At 49.6% G+C, this 27,709-nt stretch overlaps 2 protein-coding genes across 7 annotated transcripts in view; both read left to right on the top strand.

The window, feature by feature from the left end:
* Positions 1-570: 570 nt before the first annotated feature.
* On the top strand, positions 571-3,827 carry TIFAB (TIFA inhibitor). 6 transcript variants are annotated; one of them, XM_054717869.1, is made up of 3 exons: positions 571-700; positions 793-962; positions 2,745-3,827. In XM_054717869.1, exons 1-3 carry the CDS (start codon positions 614-616, stop codon positions 3,367-3,369), a joined length of 882 nt encoding a protein of 293 aa, XP_054573844.1. In that variant the 5' UTR covers positions 571-613; the 3' UTR covers positions 3,370-3,827. The 6 variants fall into 6 exon arrangements, with proteins under 6 accessions (XP_054573844.1, XP_008144129.2, XP_054573845.1 ...); XM_054717872.1 differs by lacking the exon at positions 793-962 and adding an exon at positions 1,871-2,072 and having other exon boundaries at positions 641-700; XM_054717871.1 differs by lacking the exon at positions 793-962 and adding an exon at positions 1,871-2,072 and having other exon boundaries at positions 644-705.
* The window catches only part of LOC103286545 (core histone macro-H2A.1), a 109,594-nt gene continuing 82,571 nt past the window's right edge, over positions 687-27,709 (top strand). The window contains exon 1 of the mRNA XM_054717867.1: positions 687-705. The gene's annotated coding sequence lies outside the window, so the exon portion shown is untranslated. The remainder of the gene's footprint in view (positions 706-27,709) is intronic.

Below are 27,709 nucleotides of genomic sequence, written 5' to 3'. Positions count from 1 at the left end.
CCATAGTGCTGAGCAAGCACCATCTTCAGATGGCCCTCGAAGCCCAGCAGAGCCCAGGAGGAGTGAATAGGGAAGGTGGCTTTCTTGCTGTCCTCCTGTAAGAGAGGCCACCCTGTGTGAATGGCTGTTTTGTCCCTTCCCAAGGCCCGGCCATTTCTGGAGATCTCAGGGGGTTGCCACATTGCCCACAGGCCCCTCAAGCCACCCCAGCCCAGTCGTAGTTCTCTCTTCACAGTCTCCCACATGCAGTGGGGCCCCCTCCTCTGACCCTCTGTCCAAAGAGGCTCCCCTTTCTAACAAGCCTGGAGTGCTTTCCCCCACCTGGCTGACCGGCAGGGGAGAAGAAGGACATGGCTAATACCCTGGACACAGCTCCCAGGGTCCCTGGGGACGGGGCCATAGAAACTGGCCAAGCTGAAACCCAGGAGGGAGTCCATCTACTAGAGGCATCTAGCCGAGGGCCCACGCTGGGGTTTCTCAACTTCTCGGCCATGGATTGCACTTCTGCAATAGGAAGTCACACTTCCGTTTTCTGTCCTAAAATGAAAAAGAAAGAAAACAAAAAAAACTGATGAGCATTCTGACACATCACAACCCTGAACTGCAGCCATAAATGTCATCCTTAGAAGTGTCCAGGCCAGGACTCACTTCCTCCCGAGAGCTCACAGCAAAAGTGCCAGAGCCAGATGTGCCCTTGGAGGTAAGGTAGGTGGAAGGTAGAGGGATTTGAACCCGCAGTGAGGGGAGGAGGTCTGGTGGGGCTGAAGCAGGGCCCTGTTGGTTTCTTGTCAGGCACACACCCCAGAATATCTTCCTCCCGTCGAGTTCCAGAGGCGGCATTGGCAGGGCTGGGCTTCTGCTTCCCCAGATCATCTAAGGTCCTGGAGAAATGAGTCTCGGCTGTTCCGGCCAGGGTTTCTGTCAGCGCTGGACTGCTCAGAGAATAAGTCACAGGAGCAGTGGTGAAGTCTTCTTTCTGAGGGATTCTCTTAGGGTCCCTGAGCCATGGGATTGGTTCCTACGAGTGAACTCTGAGTTCTGGCTAGGCCTGATGACTTGGCTGCCAAACCTGGCAGTCCTGGACCCGGCTTACATCACACCCCTCAGGAGGAAGCTTTCAGGAGGTTGGGGCAAGAGGGGGATGTGGGTGGAGGCATGTATTTGTGTAAACATGTGTGTTAGAAAAAAGAGAAAGTCTTGAGGTGCCTAGCCAGGTGGGCCCCTCAAGAGACTGGAAGATCCTCACCATTAGTCAGGTTCATCCAATAGGCAGGAGGGACACTGAGCCTGCACCACACGTGACAGGCTCCCTGTCTCACAGCCTTTAACGACCAGAGTCCAATTGGGGTTTATCTAAACTTGATCTCATGTGCTTTTCATGTGTGTGGACTTCTCCTCATTCAGACATTTGGCAAATGTGCCTCCAGATACTTGCTGTGGCCAGGCCCTGTCTGCCCTGGGCAGTGGGACACAAGGCAGTGTGGCAGCTCAGACCACACCCTGCCCTCTGGAGGAGAGGAGCTCCGGCAAGACAGACTAGGGTCCACAGAACTCTGACATGTCATGCAAAGATGGACAAAGTGGGGGTCGGCCAGATGCACCTGGTGCGGGGAATCTTCCTGTATGGGGGTCAGAGGGCAGAAAGAGGAAAAGAGTGTCCTAGAAGAGGTCACATTTGAACCAGGCCCGTAAAGAGCAGTATCTGGATACAAACTGTGTAAGCAAAAGCCTGGTGCCAGGAAAGTGTACAATCCTTTGTTCAGATCCACTCAGCCCTGTCGAAGGTTGGTTTCTGTTGAAGGTGGGGCAGGTCCCAGGCCACATGGGGTTGGTGGCTGTGGTAGAATTTGTATTCCTCAAATCCATGCAGGAGCAAGGCTGACCGCTGTAAGCAGTCTCCCCACATATGCTAATGAGATTCTAAAGGACACATTACTGGAGATGGAGTTGCTGGGACCGACCGTGTGAGCATTCCGCACTGTGGCAGATATTGCCGGTGGCACTCCACGGAGCCCCCATCAGTTCGTGAGCAAGAGACCTTCCTCATCAGGATCTGCCTTCTGCCCCAGACAGTGAGGATGGGATATTCACGGTGTTCAGGCCCATAGCACATGGCTTCCCGTGGGAATGTGCTAGCTGTTTTTATTCCTCCTTCGGGTCCCCAGGCAGCCTTTCTGATCTCCCCAGAGCAGGCAGGGTTCCCCTCTTCTGTGCCTCTCCATCTGCCTAATTCTAGAAGCTCCTATCTCTCCCAACAGCTGGGTGCTCGGGAAAGCAAGGGCTTGTTCTCTGACATCTGCTTAACCCCAACAGCTGGTGAGAGGAGGGCTGGGCAAGCGTTTGTCCTGTGACTGTCAGAAATGAGAAAGGTGTATCCTATCTGTCTGTCCTTCCCTTTCCATGTAGCAGGGCCAAACTGTCCTCAAATACAACAGGTCACCAGAACCCTACCCAGCATCCTGGAACGCCTTATACTTGGCATAGGCAAGGTCAGGCATACCCATATTACAGAAAAGAAAGTGGAAATTCAGAGTGCAGGTGGCACGCCCCCCTCACAGGGGCTGGAGAAATGAAGCTGGAGCTAGAACCCACGGGCCTTGGCTCCCTCCTGGCTTGACCAGAATAACAGCATCCACGGCCAGTGCTTGGCTCTGTTTGGCTGCAGGTGGTCCGGGGGTCCCTGAGGTGGGCAAGCGTGTCCGGGCTCAGGGAGCCATAAGAGTGTCTGTGTTCCATCTTCCCAGGCTCCCGCCCATGGAAAGACCCCTCACAGTCCTGCGGGTGAGCCTGTACCACCCCACCCAGGGCTCTGCTGTCTTCGCCACTGTCCCACAGAGGCTGCAGCATGACACCAGCCCGCTTCTGGTGGGGCGGGGCCTGGACTCCCACCTCCAGCTGCACCTCCCCCGCCTGTCCCGCCGACACCTGTCCCTGGAGCCCTACCGGGAGAAGGGCAGTGCTCTGCTGGCCTTCAGCCTCAAGGCCCTGAGTCGCAGGGGCTGCGTGTGGGTCAACGGGCTGGCGCTGAGGTTCCTGGAACAGGTCCCCCTGAGCACCATCAACAGAGTCGTCTTCGCGGGCATCCAGATGGTGGTCCATGTAGAGGGGGGCACCTCCCTGGAGGCCTTTGTCTGCTGCTTCCTCGTCAGCCCGTCACCCCTGATTTACAGCCCCCAGGCTGAGGAGACTGATGAATGGGAGGACATCCCCAAGGAGCCACCTGCCCCGGGTTCAGAGCAACCGGTTCCAGGTCACCTTGGCTTTCTCCATGGCCCTTCCCAGACTGCGGGCAGCTCCCCCCAGCCAGGCACTGGAGGAGGAACAGAAATACAGCTCCAGAGGGAGCCCGCAGACGGCGCGCTCTGCTAGCCCCACTGCCACGCGGAGCACGCCATGGCTGAAACAGGACTTGAAATATTCTAACTACATCATGCGACGTTGACAGGCGAGGCCTGCCTGGCTAATAATGAACCAATTCTGCAAACATGGACAGCCTGGGGCGGGGAGGGGGGCGCGCCCTCCCCGTTTCCAACTCTGCAAAGCAATGGGAACTTCATATACTTTTAGAGGCCCTGAGGGGCCCTGGGAGCCCCTCGCAGCGTTTCCCCACATTTCACGGTCTCGTCTGACTAGGAGTTACTTTATGTTGCTAATTTGGTGTGCCGCTTAAGAGCGGGAGTTTGAGGTTGCGGCAGGAATGCGTGGACACATGTAACAATTACGTTTGTGGTAGCTGGGGGTTAGCTTCGGCTTTCAAATACCCACAGGCACTGGGGGCTTAGGGAAGCCTGTGTTTAATAAACTGCAAGTATTTCATTAAACTGGCATACCCAATAGGATTCCCTGATCCCCAGATGGGCTGCACGCATGCCACGCTGTCACGCAGAGGCAGGGGCGGGAACTGAAGAAGAGGTGTAAGAGGAAATTGGAAAGGTGGGGGCTCACATTTCTGAAAAGAATGCAAGCAGAGCTCAGGGCTTCCTGGGCGTGGGGAGCGGGGCCTGGGCCCGCCTGAACTTCCTTGTCACCGGCTTCCTCCTCATCCTCACGCCCCCCGGCTCTCAGTTATTTCTGGATCAAAGCCTTGGCTGACCAGAGGGCACAGGTCTTCAGGAAAAGGTGGCTTCCCAGAGAGGTGGGCTCGTGAGAGGTGTGGTGGGGGTTGTGTTAGAATTCAACCCAGCAGTTATTTCACTCAGGGGAGGTCTTTTCAAATAAGGGACCAGTGAGGGGCCAGGTAGGCCACGGGAGGAATAGTTTTCTCAGTGGACAGATGAGCAGAGCGGCAGTGTCTGTAAGTGAGGCCCTGCATCCCCTCGAGCCCCATGTCAAGGGGGACACGAAAGGCAAGAAGCACCGTGAGAACGTGATGGCAGATGCACCAGAGTGTTGGCCATGGCCTAGAGCAGTGGTCGGCAAACTCATTAGTCAACAGAGCCAAATATCAACAGGACAACGACTGAAATTTCTTCTGAGAGCCAAATTTTTTAAACTGAAACTTCTTCTAACGCCACTTCTTCAAAATAGACTCACCCAGGCCGTGGTATTTTGTGGAAGAGCCACACTCAAGGGGCCAAAGAGCCGCATGTGGCTCGCGAGCCGCAGTTTGCCGACCACAGGCCTACTGCAAAGGCCACGGCTGAGCATGGGCAGTCCTACGTGGGACATTGGCACACTGCGACCACAGTTTCCGTGTCTGTTTCTCGTGAGACCTCACGCTCCACGCAGATAGGACCACGGATTGCTCACTCTTATGTTCCCGGTGGCCACCTTGGAGCTGGGCAGAGGATAGACAGATAGACAGGCATAGTGGCCAGGGAAGCAGTCACCTTGGCTGTGCTAAGGCAACTGCCAGGTTCCCCAGGGCAGGTGAGGGTAGGGTAGGACTAGAAGCAGGTTGGACAGCTGGGGCAAAAAGGGCGAGAAGCCGCCGGCAGACAGTAGAGGCCCACTTGCAGCAGCCCAGACTCTCGGGCTGGGTCTGAACGAGGCTGGTGCTTCTGCCTCATTCTTGAGTCTCTGCAGCCCAAACCCAACCAGAAGTCTGCGTGTTTGATCTTCTGTGTGGTGACTACTGAGGAAGGTTGACGGATCTGACAGTGCCCCATGTCACCAAGAGAGCTGTCAGCCAGCACTTCCTGCCCCAAACAGAGGCACAGAGGAGACAGGCACCTCCGGGAGACCTGGGAGGGCTGTGAGCAGACGCAGTCAGGATGGCTGGACCGGGCCTTGGCCTGTGGCTCACCAAGTCTCCCCCAGCCCTCACCTCTACCCAGTGCAATGGAGGCCAACCACCCCCCCCCCCCCCAAACACACACCAGGAACATCCTCCCTGTACCAACACTCCACCCACACAGACCAGAGCTGTCTCTTTGAGAGATTCCATGTGGCGTACGAAGCTAAGATGTTGCCTTGCTGGAGGCATCTGCATTTTTAAAGACAGGACTGGAGAGGGTAATGCTGGCCGGGAGGAGTGAGCTTCCCTGTAGAAAGAGGGGCCCTTAAAGTCCCACAGTAGGCAAACATTTCCCCTTCCCCTCAAATGGATGGTCCCTTCATACATGTATAAAGCAAGATGTAATCCAGGGGCTGGCTCAAGGTCTCCTTGTGACTAAGTCATAGAGCAAGGCGGAACTACGAACTAAGTTTTTCTACAGCAGCCAGGCTGCAGGCAGCAAAGAGATGTGCAGAAGCAAGTAAACCCCAGTCACTGTGGAAGGTTCTCACCTCCTGCACCACCTCCCCCGGTGGCCACCTTGGAGCTGGGCAGAGGATAGACAGATAGACAGGCATAGCGCTGCAGGTTGGGAGACCTGCCTGCCACTGTATCTACTGTGTGCGCTCCATTCTCCAGCTCCGCTCTGTGCCCTCTTCCTCCTCGGCTCCCAGTCCATGGCATCTGGTGGTGCTGATGTTGCCATCAGGTTAGCTGGTTCCCAAAGAGCCACACAGGACCATTAGGACCCTCGAGCTTCTCTTCTCTGTGGCAGCTCTGCCTGCATTCCCGTGCTCCGGACACTCACCACCACGCCAGGCCCCCATAGCCGGTGCCAGGCTTTGGGGCGAGAGTAAACCAACCCAGCTCCTCCACCTGCGTGATGCTGCAGTTAATAAACTCTGTTCGCATTGCAGGGCTGTGATCCCTCTTACCTTGAACGTGAACTCACAGGCGGATTAAAGTGAAATAAAACTTACCATTTGAGTCACATTCTCAGATGATTGGAAACATGCATTACCTCCCCATGACCGGGCTGTGAGAAGGGAAGTTATTATCTTTCTTCAGAGTTTGTAAACTCTTTATGGCTGAGGCAGCTTTAATCCTGTTGGAGAAAAAAAAATGATCCGGGAATAAATTGCTCTCATTTACCTTTGTTTTCCAATCACATGCTCCAGTGGGAACAAAACATCCTAAGTGAGGGGATGTGGGAAGCAAGGTGATCCCAGACAGAAGAGTTTAATTATTTTTTTCTTCAGGAACATGAGTTGAAAGTGCTTTCCAGTGCCGTTTGGCATGGGGCTCGCTCTACAAAAATGTGCACTCCTGCGCGATGCCAGTCCTCCTCAGCTCTTAGTCTTCTCTGCCTCTTTTCCCCACAGCACACACTTCTTCGGGGCTGGAGGGGAATTACAGCTACGATGCCCAGCTCCAGGCGTTAGGAACGGCCAGGAAGGAGTCTGAGAAAGGACAGATGTGAATAAAAATGAAATCACAGCCCTGGAAGGAAGAAGAGACCTTGGGGTTTGTGTTTCTGGAGGGGTTTTCTTTCCTCCTTTGTTATTTCTGTTCCCCAACCCAGAGCTTACATAGAGCAGATCCCAAGCAAAGCCACCATTCGAACTGCTGGAAAGAGCCCAGCTGAGACGTCTGCCTGCTTTCCTTTAAAGGTGCAGAGGCAGGGGTCGGGGTGGGGAATCTTCAGAAGAAAGCAGAGACTGGGGCCTTTGGAGGGAGAGCTCAGTCAGGCAGCCAGCCCTGGGGTTTTCATAATTGCATCTCCGATAACATTCTTCCAGTCACCTGCAGTTTGCTGGGCTAAGAAAATGGACCCTATTTCGTCATCTTGCTTGGGGGTGGGGGTAGTGTAGGGCTGGGAGTGTATCAGTCAGGAAAACAAAAATCACTCTAAGTATTTCAAAAGTTTAATTCAGGGCATTGGGTACACAGGTGATGGTGTCACTCAGAAGCCACACAGACAATGCAGTTCAGAGATCAGCCAGAACAGGAAGTTGTTACTCTTGCCCATTCCCACCCCTGGGGCTGCAGGGCAATTGAGAGAGGTGGTGGCCCTCTGAGGCAGAGGCTGTCCAGGGGGAGCTGGTGCAGCTGCTGCCAGAGGCTTTCCGAGGCAGAGAGAGAGAGAGAGAGAGAGAGAGAGAGAGAGAGAGAGACCCTGGTCTCTCCCTTGCCCCACACCCCAGTGGGCTCCTATTGGCTGAGCCAGCCAGAAGGCAGCTAACAAACAGCCTAGGCCAGTGATGGCGAACCTATGACACGCGTGTCAGCACTGACACGCGTAGCCATTTCTGATGACACGCGGCCACTGAGGCGGCCACATGCCGAGGATGAAACATTTGCTGCTCCTGAGGATGAAACATTTGCGAAATAATGTTTTTCCCTCAAAGTGACACACTACCCGAGTTATGCTCAGTTTTTTGGCGAAGTTTGACACACCAAGCTCAAAAGGTTGCCTATCACTGGCCTAGGCAATGCAGCCTGGAGGTGGGCTCCCCTGCAGTCCAGAGCAGAGGAGGGAAGGGAGAGTGATGGATCTGAGGGTGCACAGTCAAAGCCAGCGTAGGGAGTAATCTCATTTCAGTAACCCTCAGCCCCCACCTGGGGCCCTGGGGTGGCCACCCAACATGGAGAGGGGGGCACAGCGTAGAGGACTCCACAGCCCCGAGGCCTCCCGAAGGAATTGGCCAACACAGATTTTCCCTCCACCAAGGACATCCCAACCCATGTGACCTTCGGTGCCCCCTAAAAGGACAAGTGCCATGCAGTGAGGTACAGAAGAGAGCTGGGTGCGCGCTGGCCTAGCCCACACAACCCCTCCCACTGGGACACCTGCTTTGAAAGCCCCTCCCCTCGCTTCAGAGATGGAGCAGCGGAGCAGGACCTATATCTCCTCTGCTCTCAACTTACTGACTCAGGAACGGCCTTCATCTCCCGAGCCCCTGCTCCTTGTGTATTAAATGGGGACACTACTAGTTTCCACCTCGCCTCTCGAAGACCGAAACACACCTTGCAAGAAGGAACTCTGTGCGTGCACCTTGGAAACGCTCAATAAACGCCAGCCGTTCACCTTAACCACCACCCATCCCGAAACGTTCCTCCCTCCAGGACGCGTCCCTGACTTTTTCCACGAAGGAGCCGCTCCCTCTTAGCTCCAAGCCAGTGTTGGGATACTCAGGGATTTCCAGCCAGTGATCCATGGGACAAAAGTTTCCCTCGGCTGGGAATTTGTGTTCTTACTGTGTGCTCTGCGCCATGCTGGAACCTCCCACGAGCAGCGCCCCTACACATGGAAGAAACTGTCATGGACTTGGATGGAGCAGCCACCTGGCACCCAGTAGGTCCTCAGTAAGGGTCTGTTGACTGAATCACAAGACACTGAGTTAAGAGAAAGAATTTGAGTGGTGTGGTAGCAGACCTTTAGGAGGGAGGCTTTGGGAAGAAGCTCAAACCACAACCAAGCTCCTGGTTAAAAAGTTAAAATGCACTTTAAACAACTAATTGCTCAGGGTGAGAAGAGGCCAGAGTGAGTGAGTTGCTCAGTGAATGAACTCACTATATGCCCAGGACCCGAGCCCAGAAGCCAAGGACAAATCCCAGGAGAACCATGCAAGGCCCACACTCCCGATTCACCATCCACCAACAGGTTTTCCTGTTTCCAGATGCGTCCTGCCTCCATGATGCAGCATGACCACCCATTCTTTCACCACTCAGAAACCCATGCACGAGGTGCCGAGCTCCCCGACTTGGAGCTCTGCCCTGGGAGGCTGGATGCTTGAGATCGGAGGCTTCCACAACCAGCGCGGGGCCTCATTACTAAGGAACACATGGTCCCCTGGGGACACTCATTGGAAGCCAAGCAGAGAAGCTAATAATCAGGAGGTTCCATCTTTCAGTTTTACTCTCCTCTTCCCCCAGGCCTGTGGTTGCTATGCAAAAACAAGTTGAAACCTCAGGAAAGCCTCATGTGGTCTGACTTCTCCTTCCCTACTCCCTCACCCCCAGCACACCAACATGCGCGAGGCGCGCGCGCATATACACACACACACACACACACACACACACACACACACACACACACACGCCGGCCTCTAGGCTCTGTCAAGCACCCCAGGTAAAGTGCCGGCTAGAAAACCACAGGGTAATTATGAGCTGTGAGATTTGCTCCTCAGTTACAGAAAGAAAATAGCTCCACTTGAGATTCTCAGCACGCTTTACAAACCAGAGGGAATGTTTTGGCTCAGCTCAGGGGAAAAATAGAAGCCTGGGAGAGATCTCATTAGAGGAATGGTGGGGGGCATTTGGAGGAGGCCAGAGTGTTCTGAATAAAGAAACACCATACACCCTGGAAACAAGATCCTGGGAATGCTGGGACAGCTCTGGCTATAGTGTCTACTGATTTCCAATTTCGGTGGTGTAAATTCCCCCACCATGGTCAATTTCAAGGCACCAAGATGACATCACTGAACTTGGAGTTGGAAAGAGATGCATAGTGATCACACCATTACAGAGCATTTCCACCATACAGATATGCATGTAAACATGGGAATGACCTCAAGAGCACAGATATGATAAAATATAGGAAAATAACTAGGAAGCTGTGAGTTTTGATTATTAACTTTGTACTTTATATAATTTAACTGTAAGTTTACACAATTTAGTCTTTAATAATGGATTGTCTAACAATCAGTTCTTACAAGACAGTGTGTGATAGCTCCAGCACACCTCGATATTGAAAAAGTCGCAGCCCCTTGTGCAAAATAACCAACGTGGACATGAAGGCGGTGCCTGCACAGAAGCCCTGGAGAGGTCAGAGTAACCATTCTAAGAAACACACACAAATTTGTATAACATTTTGCTATTTAGAAGTGAATGTGTTTATATTTATGACATTAGAGATTCAAAATAATCTTATGACGATGTTAAACCATCCCATACTACAGGTAAGGGAACCAAGGCCCAGAGAGGGAAAGCATGCCCAGATTCACTCAGCCTGTAAGTGGGGGACCCGGCATTTGACTTATGCCAGATCCTTGCTCTTTTCCGCACCCCTTCTCTCCGTGCACGCCTGGCGAGGAGCAGCCTACTGGCTCTGGCTAAACTTGGGTTGCAGAGCCCCACTGTCAATGCCCACCTAGAGATGTTACCCGGTAACGGTTCACAATTGGAGTGCTTGTGCTTGGTCCCTGGAATCAGTCCTCTGACTTAAAACATGCAACAGGGGAAATAAGTAAGAGACCACACGCACCCTTTTCCTGGGACCTCTCTCTCAGAGCTCGGGGCAGTGACAGGTCACCTGGCATTTCGAGGCCACCTTCCTTCTCATAAGGAAGGAAAGCACAGCTCTCCGGGCCCACCCCATCTCTCTGCCCGCTTGCACATGGGATGCTGGAATCTCTGATAAACTGGGAGCAGACAGGCTTTCAACTCAATCTCTGAGCCATGGCCAAACCCCAGGGCCTCCTGGACACTGAGAACAGAGCAGTCCCTGCTTGACCACCCAGGCTTTGTGTGAACATTACCCAGAAGCCCCTCGGGGAGCCCCAAATAGGCCCCCCTCCCCACAGCCTGGAGCAACTGGCATTGGATTCCAGACAAGAACAGAACCCCTGCCTGAGGCTTGGATCCCATACCCCAGACTCACATGTGGCTAGAAACCAGTCCCTAGAAAATTCTCCAGTGCAAAGTGAGCCCCTCTTCCCCCTCCCAGTGTCTCTCAGCTTGGTGACTACCCTTCTGGCTTATGGGTCAGAGACACCCGCATGCCCAGGTCACGTCCCCTCAATCCTGTGGCATTTCAAATTTTCTGGCATATAGGTTTGGTATGCTTGGCTCTTTTATACATCACACTTTATGGTCTTTTGCAGTGTAATTTTGTTCCTGTCCTGCCATTCAATTTGAATTAAATATCAAACAGATGTGAGTCATTTTTTTCCCCTCTTTTTAAAGAAAAGGTTTAATATTAGGGAGCATGCCCTCCTATATGATCAGGAAAGCCATTCTGAGAAATAAGCCCTTTCAAATTAAAAAAGAATCACATTGGTTAACTTTAAGATGCTTTCAAGTGATACATTTCGAAGTGCTAAGGGAAGGTGTTTCCAGCAAGCCATAAAGCAGCCAGGAGAAAAGAGGAAAAGATATACGGCCCTAGGCTGATGGGGAAATTGCAGCTCAGAGAGGGGCACCCCCACCTGGGGAGGAAGCTCTAAACTTGGAGATGAGGTTCACAGATGATGGTTGGGGGAGCCATCTTCCCCGAAGGCCGGGGGGGACCGCTCTCTGCAGCCTGTGTGGTCAGGGTGGGAGGAGGATCAAGAGGAGCTCCATTCTGTCTCAAGAGCCAACCTGACCAGCATCCCCATTCCTCACCCTCACATACTGGCATGGCCTGGCACATCTCCCCCAACCAGCAGTCCTCGGGGTGATCTCGGATGTTTGGACATGCTGAATGGCTGAACCCCCTGGTTCCTGCTGCAGGCTCGTGGGTAGTGGGGTCTTTCGCCTTTTGTGAGCCTTGGACACCTAAACATGCAGAGAGAGCGATGGTTCCTTTTTGGACACAGAAACATGCATACACTTGCATACAACCTCTGAGGCACATGTTTCCCCTCCCCGCCCCCCAAGATAGCCATAGCATAGAGCATTTCATCACCCAGACAGCCCCAACAATGGAGGCCCTTCTCTCACATGCCCAGCACCGTGCGGGGCCTTTGCGGGGCTGGGGGAGCCGGTCAGCCTCCATACCCCTCTGGCTTCTTGGCAATACGCATGCCTGGAGCTCAGCGTTATTGGACCCGCCGCCATTCATGGCTATGAGCCAGGGCTCCTCCAGCGCTGGCTCAGGCTAAAGTGTTTCCATGTGGTCCTTTGACTCACTGAACCTAAAAGGCAGCCCTCCAACTACAGCCGACTGACTATAAATGACATTTCCATGTGACAGGGAAAGAGGCCAGAATGCCTCTGATGCCAGCTGGTTCTGGACACTCTGGACCCTGAGAGGAGGCTCTGTACACTCAAGCTTTGCCTCTAGAGATGATGTGCAAATGCCCAGAGACCCTGCTCCATGGGGAGCACAAGGCCCAGCTGATGAGAAACAGAACTAACACTTCCTAGAATTCCGCAGACAAAAGAGAAGGCTGAGTGGAGGGATTTAGAGCGAAGAAAAGCCTAGACTTCGGAGTCAGACAGTTGAAGTTTGGATCCCAGCTCTACCACTTACTAGCTCAGTGACCTTGGGGGAGAGACCAACCTCTCCCAGCCTTGGTTTCTCCTATCTGTAAAGCAGGGATATTGCCTGTCTCTAGGGTGCTTGGGAGGATGAAATGTGATGATGCATGTGCAGTACTTAGCACAGATGACCTACAGCAAGGGCTCAATGTTTGGAAGTTCCCTTCCTTGGCCCTTCCCTCCAGGATGACAAGCCCCCGATCTGATGTGCTGTGGGGCCTGGGGAGCTAGGAGTTGGGTAAGAGCCAGGCTTACCCTTGGAAGTAACCACACTGATACCCGCATGAGGAACGGGAGATGCAGCAGGAGGGATGTGAGTTACTGTCTCACAACCCTTGTCAGGGGGGAGTGGGGAGGAATGCAACAGAAATATCTGCAAGCGGTTTTAGAAGAGGAAATGAAAGCCTGGTGGAGGGAGGGGGGTGCAGCAGAGAAAGGGTGAGGCCCTGTCCCTATTCCCCAGGGACTTAGGACTACATCTAAATTCTAGAGGGGCTCTGAGCTCAGAGCAGCAAGGGCTGGGCTGGTCAGAACAGGTTTCTGGCAGGAGGAGGACGAAGCTGTGCCTTGAATGATGGGAATTCTGTTGAGGGAGAGGCGCCCACCCTATATGCCTTGTTGCCCAAGGCAGGGGTCTGAGGACAAATCAGCCTGCTCTCAGGAGGCTCAATTTAGACCCCCTCGATCTCCCAACCTACACAGCCACACGCAGCCGCCATTCAATCATGCTTTGAGAAGAGCAAGAGGTCCTTCTTATAGTGCTGTTCAGGTGCTCAGCCTTGGAACTCCTCACAGCAATGAAAACACTTTTCTCTCACTCTACGGCTAGACACCCCTCCTCAGGGGCTCAGTTCAGAGGGAGTATGCTGGACAGAGGGAGGATGTAGGGTCATGGGCTATGACCAGGGTTCAGCCCCATTTCCCCCCAGTATACCCAGGATATCCTACAATACCCTAGAACCTCACTGGGTTGGCACTCTCACTCTGATGACCCTGCTTCTATGTCCCCCCAGGGGCAGGGTCCCAGTCACAGGTTTTTCTCCAGCCTCTGGGATCACATAAACCCTGTCTTAGATCAATGACACAGATTCCCTCTCATCTTAGTAGGAATTTCATAACTTAGACATATTCATATCTATCTCTATTATTGAATTTTCATTTTTAATTATGCATTTAAATGTCAAATGATTTAAAGAAATAATTACTTACATCTCCCTTCATCAGGATATACATTTTCCCGCAGTTGTGATCAGGGTGCGTAGATTTTTCAGTTATTTCCTGGGCATTTTACATGACTTTAAACTTGTCATATTGATTTTATTAGTTATTCACTGTGACATCAAGGACACACCTCAGTCTATAACTAATTGGTGGGCATTTACATTTGGTTACACTTTTTTTTGCTGTTAAATTTATACCCTAAACTATTTCTAAAATAATTTTTCTTTTGAGCAATTCCCTTGGGGATGTTCCCAGGAGCTGGATGCCCAGTTGAGAGCTATGTGGAGATTCTCTGTGTGGGCCCAGTGTTTTAGAGATGGTATCCCATTTTCTTGTGCCAAGCCAGTAGTGTTCATTCCTATGATTCCCATTTTACAGATGAGAAAACTGAGGTGGGTGGGGTTGGGGGTGGACATTTGCCCAGAGTCCCCCTATGTGGCTCTCTGTGCCATTTCTCAGCATGCCCCCTCCCTCCAGGTACACTATGGGTTTAACAGGAGCCCAGGGCAGTGAGTAACAAATGGTAGAAATGCCCTGATGGCAGTACCGGGATATTATGGGATGAGGGAAGCTGCTTCTTTAGCCTCTGAAACAAACCCTGCAGATGACCATCTCAGACCAAGCCTAAGGCTGCCCTCCATAACCTCTCTAGAGACCCTGTAAGCAGGAAGGGCATGCTTTTTGGATCCCTAAGCCCTTCAGAAGATGTGAAAATGGGGGCAGGTCAGCCACATGAAGTGCCAGCTACAACGTGTAAACACTACCTCAGGGCGCTGCTAATCTCCCAGGTCAGGCCCTGGCGCCACCAGCTACCCACTGCAGGCACGGAGGCTGGAGTGGCCTCACCCAGTGGCCTCTATAATCTTGTGTCAGTGGCAGATGCTCACTGGGTTCCCGGGGATAGGCAGGGGGCCATTTGTTGGTACCTCTGTCTGTCCTGCCATAGCCTGAGTGCCCTGCCCAGCATTCTCTAGATGCAAAGCTGTGGCAGCTGTGGGGCCAGAGAGGCCCCCGAGCTCACACAGGCATCCCTGGCCCCCAGTTGTGCCCCTGGGCGAGGTGGATGGGGCTAACCAGAAACACCTGTGTACATGGAATTTCCTGCCCCAGTTCAGCCTTCATTTCCTCCGCCAGTAAAAACCCAAGGCGTGTGAAGGTGAAAGAAACCAGCCAGTCAATCACCCAGACGACGGCCACCAGGGCCGCAGAGACAGGACTTTCTAAATTAAATTTTAATTCCCACCCGATGGCCTCGCCTGGACAGCCATGATTCAAAATGTGCAACCGGCCGCCTTGGCCAGGCAGATCCCGCCCCGGTTCTTGCAGGAATTAACCTCCCCACTGGGCCAGTGGACGGTGGTGCCTGCCTTGGCCATCAGATTGTGGAATGAGACCTAAGAATAAAAGGGACCCCTTACCCCTCAACCTCATTGTGCAGCTGCAAGGGCTGCCCAGCTGATTAGCTGCTCACTACCCCAGGCTATTTGAATTATTAGGTGCTGGAGAGATCAGAGCCCACCGGTGACTCGGGGACATTTACCAAGACAACATCAAAGCCGGGGGGCACCCGGGGTCCAAAGCGTAGGAAAATGGTCAGAGCCCCAGGGTCTGCGCTCTGTCCAGGCCCAGCACGTTTAGGTGAGGAGAGAGTCGTAAAAGTGCCTCCGTTTTTTCCAGAACAAAAATTTCCCAGAGATTCCTGCTGGTTAGAGGAGGAGGGGTCTAGAGCAAAAAGAAGAAAAATACTGAATTGTCCATTTTCTGGTCAAACCAACTAAGGCATAGTCTGAGATAATGACTTGCTTGACCACACAGCTGGCTAAGTCCACCACTGGAAACTCAGTCATGACCCCCATCTCCCCATCTCAGCCGGCGATGGGAGGGGCAGGGAGGTGGACTTGAGAGGCGAAACTGGGGTCACAGAGATCAGGGCTTAAAGCCCAGCTTGTGCCCTTTTGCAAATTAACTTCTCTCAGTCTCAGTCTCAGTCTCATAGGGCCTAAATGGGAGCCCATGGAAGCCCCTCCTTTATAAGGCTGTTATGAAGAATAAACAAGGACATTATATTAAGGAACGTGACACCCAGGGGACTAGATGAGGCAACTTTTGCGGGGAAACTTCTGTTTCTCTGCCAGGGACATGTCAGCAACCATCACCATGGGAACATCCTCCCTTCCGGAGGATCAAGAGGTGAAGATCCTGGCTTCAGGAGGACCTGACCCCACCCTGGACACAGCCCCACTTCCTGGTCAGCTGTGTGCAAGATGCACACATGCCCTCCTCTGCCTGTCTATTGGTCTCCTCATCAAGGGGCTCAACCACAAATACCCATCATGGGTGAGCCAGGGGTTGGTGGAATCAGTACAGATCCTTCCTCATCCTGGAGAGGCAACTGGGAGAGGCCAGGCAACCTGGCTGGAGGCCAGGACCAGCTCCCCAGCAGGACTGGAGCGCACTCATCGGGAAATGGAAAGCATCCCGGTTTTTAATAGCTGCCATCTGCCATCTTTTAAAAATAGCTTTATGATTTTAAAAGTAATATATGCTCATTATGATATACTACAACTCCACACCATAACATAGATGAATCTCACCGACAACGCTGAGCAAAAGAAGCCAGACACAAAAGAGTTCACATGACATGATTCCATTTATATATAAAGTTTTTAAATGGGCAAATGGAATCTCTGGAAATGGATCATCCTTGGAGGGAGTGGGTGACTGTAAGGGACACAAGGGGAACTTCTAGGAGGGCTGGTAATGTCCTGTTTCTTTTTAAAAATATATAAATTTTTAATGATTTCAGGGAGGAAGGGAGAGGGAGAGAGAGATAGAAACATCGATGGTGAGAGAGGATCATTGATCGGCTGCCTCCCGCATGCTCCCTACTGGGGATAGAGCCTGCAACCCAGGCACATGCCCTTGACCGGAATCAAACCCGGGACCCTTCAGTCCACAGGCCAACGCTCTATCCACTGAACCAAACCAGTTAGGGCTGATGTCCTGTTTCTTGATCTGCGTATGGTTACACAGGTATGCCCACTTAGTGAAAATCCACTGAGCTGTACACTTAAAACATGTGTACTTTGCTGCATGTATATTATATTAAAAAATAAATCTTAAAGTAAATTTTTGGATCCACAGCAACACTGTATGTAAAAACAAATAAAACTGTGCACACATCCTTAATAATTCTAGAAAACTGTCTGCCCCCATATGGATATAATGCTTTAACCTAGTGCTTCACAACCACTAGGTTTTGCTCCTCCCTCAGGGCATTTTTCAATGTCTGGAGACATTTTTGGTCATCATAGTTTGTGGGGAGTGGTGACTACTGGCATCTAGTGGAGAGAGGCCAGGGTGCTAAACATCCCACAATGCCCTGGACAGACTCTACAACAAAGAATTATCCTACCCCAATGTCAAAGGTGTTGAGGCTGAGAATCTATATATATAAAACCCTAATATACAAATAGACCGAACAGTGGAACAACCGAACAACCGGTTGCTATGACATGCGCTGACCACCAGGGGGCGCGTGTGAAACATGGCGGGCATCAGCAGCAGGTGGCAGAGCGCAGAACATGGCGGTGTCGGCCACAGCGGGATGGTGGATCAGGTGAGTGGGGGCGCCAGACCAAGTGGGGCGCTGATCGCTGTCATGGGGCAAACCTCTGGTGGTTACTGAAAATTCTTTGCTCCCACACTCCACAGTCCTGCCTGGTGCTCGCACCTGCTGCCGGTGCCCGGTGCCGACCCTGATCACTTGGTGCCATCAGCGGGTATCATCAGTGGCTGCTGACCCCAATCGCTCCTCAAGGCTTCTCCACCTCCCCCTGCTCCTGAGGGGTGATCAGGGCTTGCAGCCACCTCTTGCACCCGCTGCCAGCGCTGGAGCTGTCACTCGCACCCACTGTTGGCGCTGCCCCGCTTGCACTTGCAGCCGTTGCCGCCGCTCGCCCGCGCTGCCAGCTCCCGGCTCTGGTCCCGATCGCTCGGCCCTGTCAGTGGGTGCGAGCGGCAGCTGCCAGCCCCGATCGCCTGAGGGCTTCTCCACCTCCCCATGCTTCTGAGGGGCGATAGGGGCCAGTGCCATCAGCGTGTGGCACTTGCACCTGCTGCTGGTGCTGGTCCCAATGGCTCCGCTCTGTCATTGGGTGCAAGCGGGGCCAGTGCCATCAGCGTGTGGGAGCGGTGGCCATGGGAACGGGGCTGCTGGCAGACAAAGGACCAGGGGCCTCAGCAGGAGGGGCCTGGTGAGGGCACGGAGGATGGGCCGAGACCGGCCCCTGTGCCCACCACAGCCTTGCGGCCCACAGTTCATTTCAAGGCGCACGAATTCATGCACTGGGCCCCTAGTCCACATATAATTATATCCTTATTGTTATACATGCAAGCTACTCTCAGCTTTTCCTATTATTAATAAGGCAACAACAAACCTCCTAGATAAAGCATTCTGTGAATCTTCAATTCTCTCCTTAGCATTGGTTTCTGCAGGCAAGCTCAATGTTAAGGCCACTTTAAAGCTTTTTACATACAGCTAGACTATCTTCCAGAAAGTGGTCTCCGTTTACCCTCCACCCCCAGGCCTGCCCACCCCCCCTTCTCCAGTGATGGGCTCTGGCCCCTCAGCCTTTTAGAGGCTCAAGGACCTCCCATCCCTGAAGACACTCTTCTTTACCTGGACCCTCTCTGTCTCATGCTTTCTCCGTGGAGCTTCCTGAAAAGCTGTGCATCCCCCGCACCCACCCCGCCATCGCCTTGGGCACCGCAGGACTCCCACCACTCCACTGACCCAGCCTCAGAGCTGCTACAGGGCGCCCTGAACAAAACGTCAAGGTTGTTTGTCACTGCTTGACCTGCCCTCAACCACATCTGCCACAGGCAAGCTCCCATCTCTCAGAAGGCTGCCAAGGACCTGTGTCCCCACCCCCTCAGGGATTGCCACCTCAGGGTCAGACCCCACCCTTTCCTTTTCTCACCCAGGAAGGCAGATATGATTTGAGCCCAGCATGCTTTCCTGAACTCCAGACCTGAGTTTCCAACTAAAACAATGTAACTTGGCCAGTCTCCGAAGCCAGGAGATGAGCCTTCCTAACTTCACCTTCTCCGGGTGCTCTTCCTAAAACAAAAATCACAAATGCAGTACGTAGACTTGATTTGAATCCTGATTCATACAAATCAATCTTGAGACAAATGCATTTGGGGGGTGACCAGGGAAATTTGAATATGAACTTGGTGGTAGAGGCTAAGAAATTACTGTTAATTATGTGAGGTGTGATAATTAATGGTAGTATAGTTGTGTAAAAAAAAAAAAAAAAAAGAATCCTTGTTTGTAAAGCATGTAGCCTGAAGTTTCTAGAGGGGAATGGTTAGGATATCTAGATTTGTCTTAAAATATTTTAGATAGAAAGAAATACATTAAGCAAACTTGAAAAAACATTAGTAATTATTTAATTTAATCTTGGGTTCATAGATGTTCACTCTTTTTTTTTTTTTTAACCCTCACCTGGGGATATTTTTCCCCATGGATTTTTAGAGAGAGTGGGAGGGAGGGAGGAGAGGGGGAGAGAGAGAGAAAGAGAGACACATTGGTTGGTTGTCTCCTAAACTTGCCCTGATAGGGGTTGGGGATTAAACCTGCAACCAAGGTATGTGCCCTTGACCAGGAATCAAACTCCTGACCCTTTGGTCCATAGGCTGATGCTCTAACCACTGAGAAACCGGCCAGTGCGGAGGTTCACTTTTTAAAAATTTTTTCAGGCATTCAAAACTTCCACAAATCTGACTACACTGCTCCTCTGCTGGGAATTCTATGGTATTCCCTACTGCCCCGAGGATCCAGTCCAGACTTGTAAATGTGTCATACCACCCAAGGGCTGCCCCACTCCCGGGCCCGGTCACCGTCACCCAGCACTCTCCAGCCTCGTCTCCCCCTCACCTCCTCCACTGCCCTCCCTCCATCATCTTCACTGATTCATACAAATGGACCATCATCTTCACTCTGCTTGCAAAGCAAGGGAGCCTAACCCTGTCCTCTCTGCCTCCAAAAACTTATTCATCTTTCAAGATTCTCTTCAAAGTGTCCCCTCATTTCTGAACTCTTCCCTGAGTCCTCTCATTTCTGACCCCTCAGATCAAGCCACTGGCCTTTCCTCTACACACCTGTCCTGCCCCCAAAATAGCCACAACTATTTTATAGTTGTCAGTTTTCATTTCTTCTCCACTCTTCCCACCTCCCCCCATCCTCCACCCCCACCCCCCTCACACACACCCTGGACTGGCTTCCTGTGGGCACAAGCAGTGTCTTGTTCACTCCCACTTCCCAAGGGACTGGTGCAGATGTAGCACCTAGTTGAGCTTCAATAAAAATCAGTGGATGAAAGAGTGAGCCTTCTTCATTCCTCCTCTTCCCCTTCTGGAGATGGGCAGTCCTTATATCTGAGTTCCCAAGCTGGGCTTTCCTGTGCTTTACTTTGGATGGGACCTATTGGAACAGTTTCTGAAAGTCAGTCTTAGGGCATCAGGACGGAGGAGTAAACCAAGGTCAAAGAACATCGGAGTTTCTAGGCAAGTGCAAATTCTCAAATATCAGCCCAGAGATGTTTTGTAATTGTCCAGGGTCATTCTCCTTACTAGTAATTTGCTTACTTACCTGCAAGGAAAGATGTATTCAAAACACACAGTAAATTGTATCAATCATTGGAAGGATACCAGAAGCGAGATCAGGTACTACTGATGGTAGAAGCACAAACCTGACCCTGGCACTGGGGATATTAGGGAGAAAGAAGTCAGCATGACCAACTCCAAAAAGTGGTCAGGACCCCTGAAGGGTCCCAGGTTCGATTCCGGTCAAGGGCATGTACCTTGGTTGCAGGCACATCCCCAGTGGGAGGTGTGCAGGAGGCGGCTGATCGATATTTCCCTCTCATCGGTGTTTCTAACTCTATATCCCTCTCCTTTTCTCTCTGTAAAAGATCAATAAAAAATATATTTAAAAAAGGAAAAAAAAAAAGTGGTCAGGACCCAAAGTCACCTCTTGCCTTTGGCCTTTGCTGGACCCAGCAGAAGAGCCTGTCTGGGGGAATGCAGGCAGAGAAGAATGCAGGGCTGTGCTGACGTAGAGGTGGGCCAAAGCCCTGAATCCCAGGGCCACGGGATGCCCCTGCTAGTACTCTGATGCCAAAACGGCCACTTGCAGATGCAGCCTGGGTAGACCAGTGCGCCCTGGTCTACCTTACCTTGTCCCAACCTGTACCGTGTGAATGTCTTCTGTTTAGGACAAGCTCTGAAAAGCAGCAAGCACTGCTTTTTGTTTGTTTGTTTGTTTGTTTTTCATAAGAAAGGCAGTTAGCATAGCTTATGCATATCTGCAATTCTAAACCAGGTCCCTGGATTACCCACATAAGAGACACTTGGAAAGCCGATCAAAAGGCACTTCTTGGGGCCCACCCTGGACTTACTGACTCCAGTCTAGGAGCAGATCCCAGGAACCTGCATTTCTGCATTTTTTAAAATTGTGATAAAATATATATAACATAAAGTATGACATTTAAACCATTTTAAACATACAATTCAGCACATCAGCACTATTGTGCAAGCCTTACCACTATCTATTTCCAAAACTTTTCCATCATCTCAAACAGTTAACCCTCTGTTTTTCCTAGCCTCTGGTAACCTGTAACCCACTTTCTGTCTCACGAATTTGCCTATTTTAGATAGTTCATGTAAGTGGAATCTTATAATATGTGTCATTTTATGTCTGGCTTATTTCACTTAACATAAATGTTTTCAGGGCTTATCCATGTTGTAGTATGTATTAGAACTTCATTCCTTTTCAAGGTTGATGTTGTTCCATTGCATGAAGCGACCACATTTTGCTCACCCGTTCTTCTGTCAGTGGACACGGGGTTGCTTCTGGCTTTGGCTATTGAATACACTGCTATGAACATGGAAGTGTGAGTATCTGCTCAAGTCCCTGTGTTCAGATTTTTGCTGTTTATATCTGCGAGTGGAATTGCTGAGTCATGTGATAAGTCTATGTTTTAACTATTGAGAAAAGCCGAAGTGTTTTCCAACAGCTACACCGTTTTATGTTTCTACATACGAGGGTTCCATCCCCATCTTGCCAACACTTATTTTTTTTCATGTTTTTTATTATAATCATCCTGGTAGGTGTGAAGTGGTGTCTCATTGTGGTTTCTTCAGCTAATTCTCATGCACATTAACGCTGGAGAACTCTGCTGTGTGTAAGGAGAAAGAACATTCAACAGAGAGAGACAGGGACTCAGAGTAAAGGGAAAGTTTTTTTGTTTGTTTTTTTAGTTATTTTTCAAAAAGTAAATCTCCTCCTCCTCCTCCTCCTCCTCCTCCTCCTCCTCTCAAACACTGGTTCTTAGCCCTGAGTTCAGTAGTCCATCATGAGGACCTTATAGTTCTGGAGTGAATTTGAAGAGTTTGGGAGTTGCAGGGCTGGGTTGAGATCTGAGAAGACTGGGCAGATGAGTGTGACTGAGGTGGGGGCAGAGGCCCAGGGTTGGTGATAATGATGCTGTGGAAGCCTACAGTCTGGGGCTCCACTCTCATGAAGCTTTTGCCAATGGAAGGATTAAGTCCAAACCTCTCTCCAGGGTCTAATGATTTTAACGAGCTGGCTTCGTAGGATAACTTTGCCTTTCAGGAAGAGCTCTAATGAGAATGCACAGTGGGAAAAGTTCCATCCAGCTTTTTAATAACCCCCCCCCACACACACACACAAAAGCATGTGAGTCAGGGGTGGAGAGAGTAACTTCTCTGCCTTCCCACCAGTAGTGTCTGTGGAACAGCACTCAGTGGGCAAGGTATCTGGCTTTGCATCTATCTTGACAGACATTCAATCAGAGGGGTTTCTTGTGTTCCAGGATTTCAGTCCAGGCTGAGTGAAAATCTCTCTACAGGCAGGGGATGCCCTTAGTGACCTTCCATCACCCAGATCAAGAAACTGCTGCTCACTAGCTGTGGGGGTTCTGAAAGGGTTGGGTGGGACCCAGAGCTGACCCCTGAGCCCCCAGAGAGGCTGCCCTCTCCCCAATGCCAAATCCTGCCAGAAGTAACACTCATTGCTTTAGGTGGAATTTTGCTTCTCTGGCTACACCGAGCCAATTAGCCTAGCAGAGCTCTGTGGGTAAGCACACTCTCAGTGGGACTTGTAGGAACCATAGTCAAGAGATCAAATAACCCCCTTGCTCTCTGTGCAACAGGCCTGGACTCCATCAGAAGGACATGCGCAGCCAGCCACGACGTAACTTCGGTGCAGACAGCAGGGCAATGAGGCGAGCAATAAAAAGGCCTAATCTCTTAAGGCAACATGAATTGTTGGCGAGAACATAAGGGGAAAGCAACATTAGGCAAGGATCATTTTTTCCTCTTGTTATAGATGCCTGCTGACTCCTTGAAAAAAAAGCAAAGTGGGGGGAAAAAAAATCCTGCTAACACCGGTGGGCAGCAAGATGTAGTTTAACAGAACTGGTTTCCCCAAATTTTAACAGCCAGCAGTTAGTCTTTTGGTGATCATTAGTGACTACCATGGACTGAGCGCTTCTTCTGCAACAGGAATCATAACTTGCCTAATACCATGATCCCCCGAAATTAGCAGTATCATCATCCTGTGCCAGTTTTGGTGCAAGAAACAGAAGTTATTCTAGGTATTTTGAGCAAAGGGGATTGTTGTATAGGGAATAAAATGCTTACAAGGTTACGGTAAGGGCTGGAGGAGCACAAACAAGGGGTGACAATGAGCTATCTATAATAATAAAAGCATAATAATGCTAATTAGACCGGACAGCCGAACGACCTTCTGGACATCCTTCCGGATGACCTTCTGGACGAAGCCAGGGCTGTGAGGGCCGAGGCAGCCGCCACAGCTGCGTGGGCCAAGCCCCTTGCACGAATTTTGTGCATTGGGGCTCTAGTTAAATATGAGGGCCCATTACATAGCTGATCCATCAGGAAACTGCTATCGCTGCCGCTATAGCTACTGTCACAACCACCTCTCCCACTCTGAAGCTGATGACCATCTTTCTTGGCTGCTTATTAACTCACTACAACAAAGCTTGCCTCAGTAGGAACAGCTCCACCTGCCAAACCTCCCATGAAAACCACCAACTAGTGGGAGTTTTCCCCCATCCAGAATTTAGCTGCAAAAGTGTCCGCAGAGCTTTCCAGGCTCTCCAAGGAAAGAGGGTAAAATTGAGAATAAGAGTGCCCTCACATCCCTATTTTTTATTTGGGTCCAGAGAGGTTGAGTCACTTACACAAGGTCACACAGCTAGTGCATTGGAGTCATTACTTGAGCCCAAGTATGCAGGACCCTGAAGCCTATTCTTAACCCACTGCTTTCAAGGGACCAAAGGAGAAAAATCACTCCACATATTCTAAGCTCTCTTATTAGTTACAATTACATTGATGGTTATTATTAGATCTTTAACGTTTAAAGGAGAAGGCACCATAGCCCAAAGGATGTGCCAGCAACTCAGTGTCCTGAGAATACTCTTCCTAATCACCAAGTACTCCCCACATACCCTTTCTTGTTGACTTCTGAGATAGTGGTCATGTTTTATCTCTTGAATTGTGTAGTAGTCACATACCTATATTGACCCTGTGAAAATTCATTAAATTTATTCATTTTAAATTTATGCTGAATAGGTCTAGTAAATGCGTGCATTCACCAGTCACCATGAGTTAAATGCACACGGGTGGGGCGTGGCTTAGTGCTCGGAACATAGGCCCCCACGGACTAAAACTGCTGCAGAAAGTAAAGCCACATGACAACAGAACCAATTACTGCACACAATGCGGTGTGATCACATGCTAATCTTTTGCCAAACATTGTTTATGAGCATTGACTCTTGGATTTAAATATGTAGACTATAGTTGTAGCTATGTAATATTTATTTATGTCAGCAAAATTACTACAGTTTTTTCCAACATATGGCCTATTCGCTAAAATTTCCTAAAGACAACAGTGAATTAATGACAACAAAAAAATAACCTGTTAATTTAATTATAAGCAAATCTTGGTTAAAAGCATTTTAAAATTAACAGGGTGTTAATTTTCACATATGACATATGGACCAGAAATTTTGTCCATTAAATCTGAAGTCTGTTAAATTGAGGTCCACAAAATTGAGGGTTTACTGCATTTTGAAATTAGGCAAATCCCGGTCTCTAAATCAACTCTACCTTCTCAACCTAGAGCCAGCCCCCTTAGTTAGCATTTAAAAAAAATATAAGAAGCCGCCCTAGCCAGTTGGGCTCATTGGTTGGAGTGTCAATGTGCAGACTGAAGGGTCACAGGTTTGATTCCAGTCAAGGGCATGTACCTTGGTTGCAGGCTTGATCCCAGGTCCTGGAGGGGGCTCATGTAGGAGGTAACCAATTGATGTGTCTCTCTCACATTGATGTTTCTCTCTTTCTATCTTTCCCCATCTTCCTTCCACTCTCTCTAAAAATCAATGGAAAAAAATATTCTCAAGTGAGGATTAACAACAACAAAAATCCAAGAAGCCAAAGTAATCTCTTGCCTGTTACCTATTAACTCTTAATTAAGTTGTAACAGGTATGATTCACAAGTTTCCCAGGTGAGAGAGGGCAAAAGATCAGAAAGACAGACTCATTGTTATAAGATGTGTGAGTTGACAGGCCTTTTTAAAAAAATTGTTCTGTCTCCTCCTTTGTTGACAAAGAGCTCAAAACAGCAGCATTCTGGGCTCATTTAGTACAGGGGCTAACAGTTCTGTACCACCAGAGGGCAATACTATATAATAGCTGATGCACATAATTTTGAATCCTCATGAAAGGGAGAAATGGAGTCAGCATTTGTGGAAAGGGGTAGAAGGCAGACACCAGGACTACAGAAAGGTCTCTGGGTAATGGGATGGAGGACAGGGAGGAAGACATCTATGAGATGCATGCCCCACCTCCATCTCCCTTATAATTGTTCCAATGCTAAGTCGGCCTGTATTTTGTATTTTTCCTACCTGTATACAAAGTCTTCAGCTGAGCCCAGGCTGAGTGGTTCAGTTGGTTGGAGTGTTGTTCGTGCATCGAAAGGGTGCAGGTTTGATCCCAGGTCAGGGTCAGGGTGGGTATGGGAAGCAACCGATTGATGTTTCTCACATTAATGACTCTCTCTCTCATCAATAAAAACATATCCTCGAGTGAGGATTTTAAAAAAGTCTCCAGCTGTAAGATCCAGCTGCAGGAGGTAAGGAAAAATTGAGCTGAAATTTACATTCACAAAAACATTCAAAATGTGTAGAGCTGTTACAAAAGGAAGACAATGAAAAACACAGAAATAAAGGAGAAGTGGTGAGAGGACAGAGCCCATTTTGTTCTCTGTAGAGCTGGGGGCCTGCAAGAATCTATAGGAAAACAGCAGTTTCTCTAGCAATACCCTGTGGTTTCCTATTAAAACCCAGGGTGGTAAGTTCTGTTTCCTCGAATGGGGAGCTAGCTTTTTTCCAGGCCCAGCTTGTAGATGAAAATAACCAAAAAAGAAGACAACTGTATATCTTTCAGTTGCCGTTAAAGAGCAACCAAGGATTTCTAGATGCAAGATCTCAGAGAGAAGGAGAACCCAGTAATCTGAGCCCAATCTTTGGCATCCCTTTTCTCCTTGAGATATTTGCCAATTGAGACTTTTTAGCGGAATAGCTCATCAGAAAGTGGCAACTGAGAAGCTGAGCAGAGCTTGTGACAACTTCTCACCAGGTTGCAGAAATAAAAATTGGAGTTTGAGGCCTGCCAGTCAGGAAAGGTTATGATGAGCAGCTCAGATTTCCAGTTGGATCTCAAAGATCTATAACCTAGAATAAGAGAGCCTTTACCCAAACTTCCTAGAAGACAGGTCCAGAGGCAAAAGCTTGCATGCTGACACTTTCCTAGGAAACACAATGGCAGGTAAATTGGAGTAAGGAAGAAAGGGGAGTGAGTTAGAGCAGAAGGGTGTGTGTATATCTGTGTGTGTGTGTGTGTGTGTGTGTGTGTGTGTGTGTGTGTGTGTGTTCCCCTACTTTCTCCATAACAAGATACTCGGGTTCATCTTGTATACTTCCTGCCCCAGACCAAAGAAGTCCTGGCTCCTTTGAGTAGGAAATGGTATTAGAAACCAACATCTGGGTGCTAGATGTGCTTATTGCTACAGGAGTGCTTTTTCTTCTTGGCATCTTTCAGACAGAGCTAGAAAATGTATATGTACACATATATATGTAAGTGTGCAAATATATATATATATATTAGAAATGAGTTCACACCAATACCTCCAATCCCAGTTCATGCTCATAGGATTCTTTCTTGCCTTCCTCCATTCCATATTATATATCCCTTGTTCCCACAGCCAGAACGTGGGATAATACCTATAATAAATCCAAAATTGTTTTAGAATAGATTTTCCTGTACCACTACAAAAAACAAATTCTATAAAAATGGCTCAGGATTTGTTTGTAATTCTTCCCTAATTTCCTTTCTCAGCATAGACTGAAAGTATGAAACACTGTGCTTATAAATAAAGTGGATTACCTCTTTGTTGCCTTTATTAAGATTATTGTATTCATTTGAAATACAGTAGGGATCATTGGTTTCAGTTTGAGTTCAGTTTTAGGAATTTTCTTCTTGCCCATTCTTATAGATGCAATTTCAATTTTTGAATATGTAGAACATTAACATGCTTTCAATAGCCAAAAGTATGCAAAATATATATACTCAAAGAAATGTCACTGTCTCCCTTTCTTTCTTTCCCTCACTCCTTATAGGTAACTATCTTCATTATTTTCTATTTGTAGAGATATGTGTATGCTATGTTATTTTTCCTTCTTTCTTACACAAAATGTAGCAAACTATGCTCATTTTCACTTTGCTTTTTTCACTTAACAATAGCTCCTGGAAATCACTCCTTAATCAATTCATAGAGATCATCATTCATTTTTACAGCATATAGTACTTATTGTGCATATGTATCATAGTTTATTCAACCAATCTCCTTTGCTTAAA

Source organism: Eptesicus fuscus, chromosome 6 (assembly GCF_027574615.1).
Source record: "Eptesicus fuscus isolate TK198812 chromosome 6, DD_ASM_mEF_20220401, whole genome shotgun sequence".
Lineage (NCBI taxonomy): Eukaryota > Metazoa > Chordata > Mammalia > Chiroptera > Vespertilionidae > Eptesicus > Eptesicus fuscus.
This window is presented reverse-complemented; position numbering and strand designations above follow the sequence as displayed.

Bases quoted from the DNA above. Each gene is read 5' to 3' on its own strand.
- TIFAB (XM_054717869.1), top strand. From the start codon at position 614: ATGTCATCCTTAGAAGTGTCCAGGCCAGGACTCACTTCCTCCCGAGAG. The intron at 701-792 runs GTAAGGTAGGTG...GTTTCTTGTCAG, and splicing joins AGCCAGATGTGCCCTTGGAG to GCACACACCCCAGAATATCT. The intron at 963-2,744 runs GTGAAGTCTTCT...CCATCTTCCCAG, and splicing joins AATAAGTCACAGGAGCAGTG to GCTCCCGCCCATGGAAAGAC.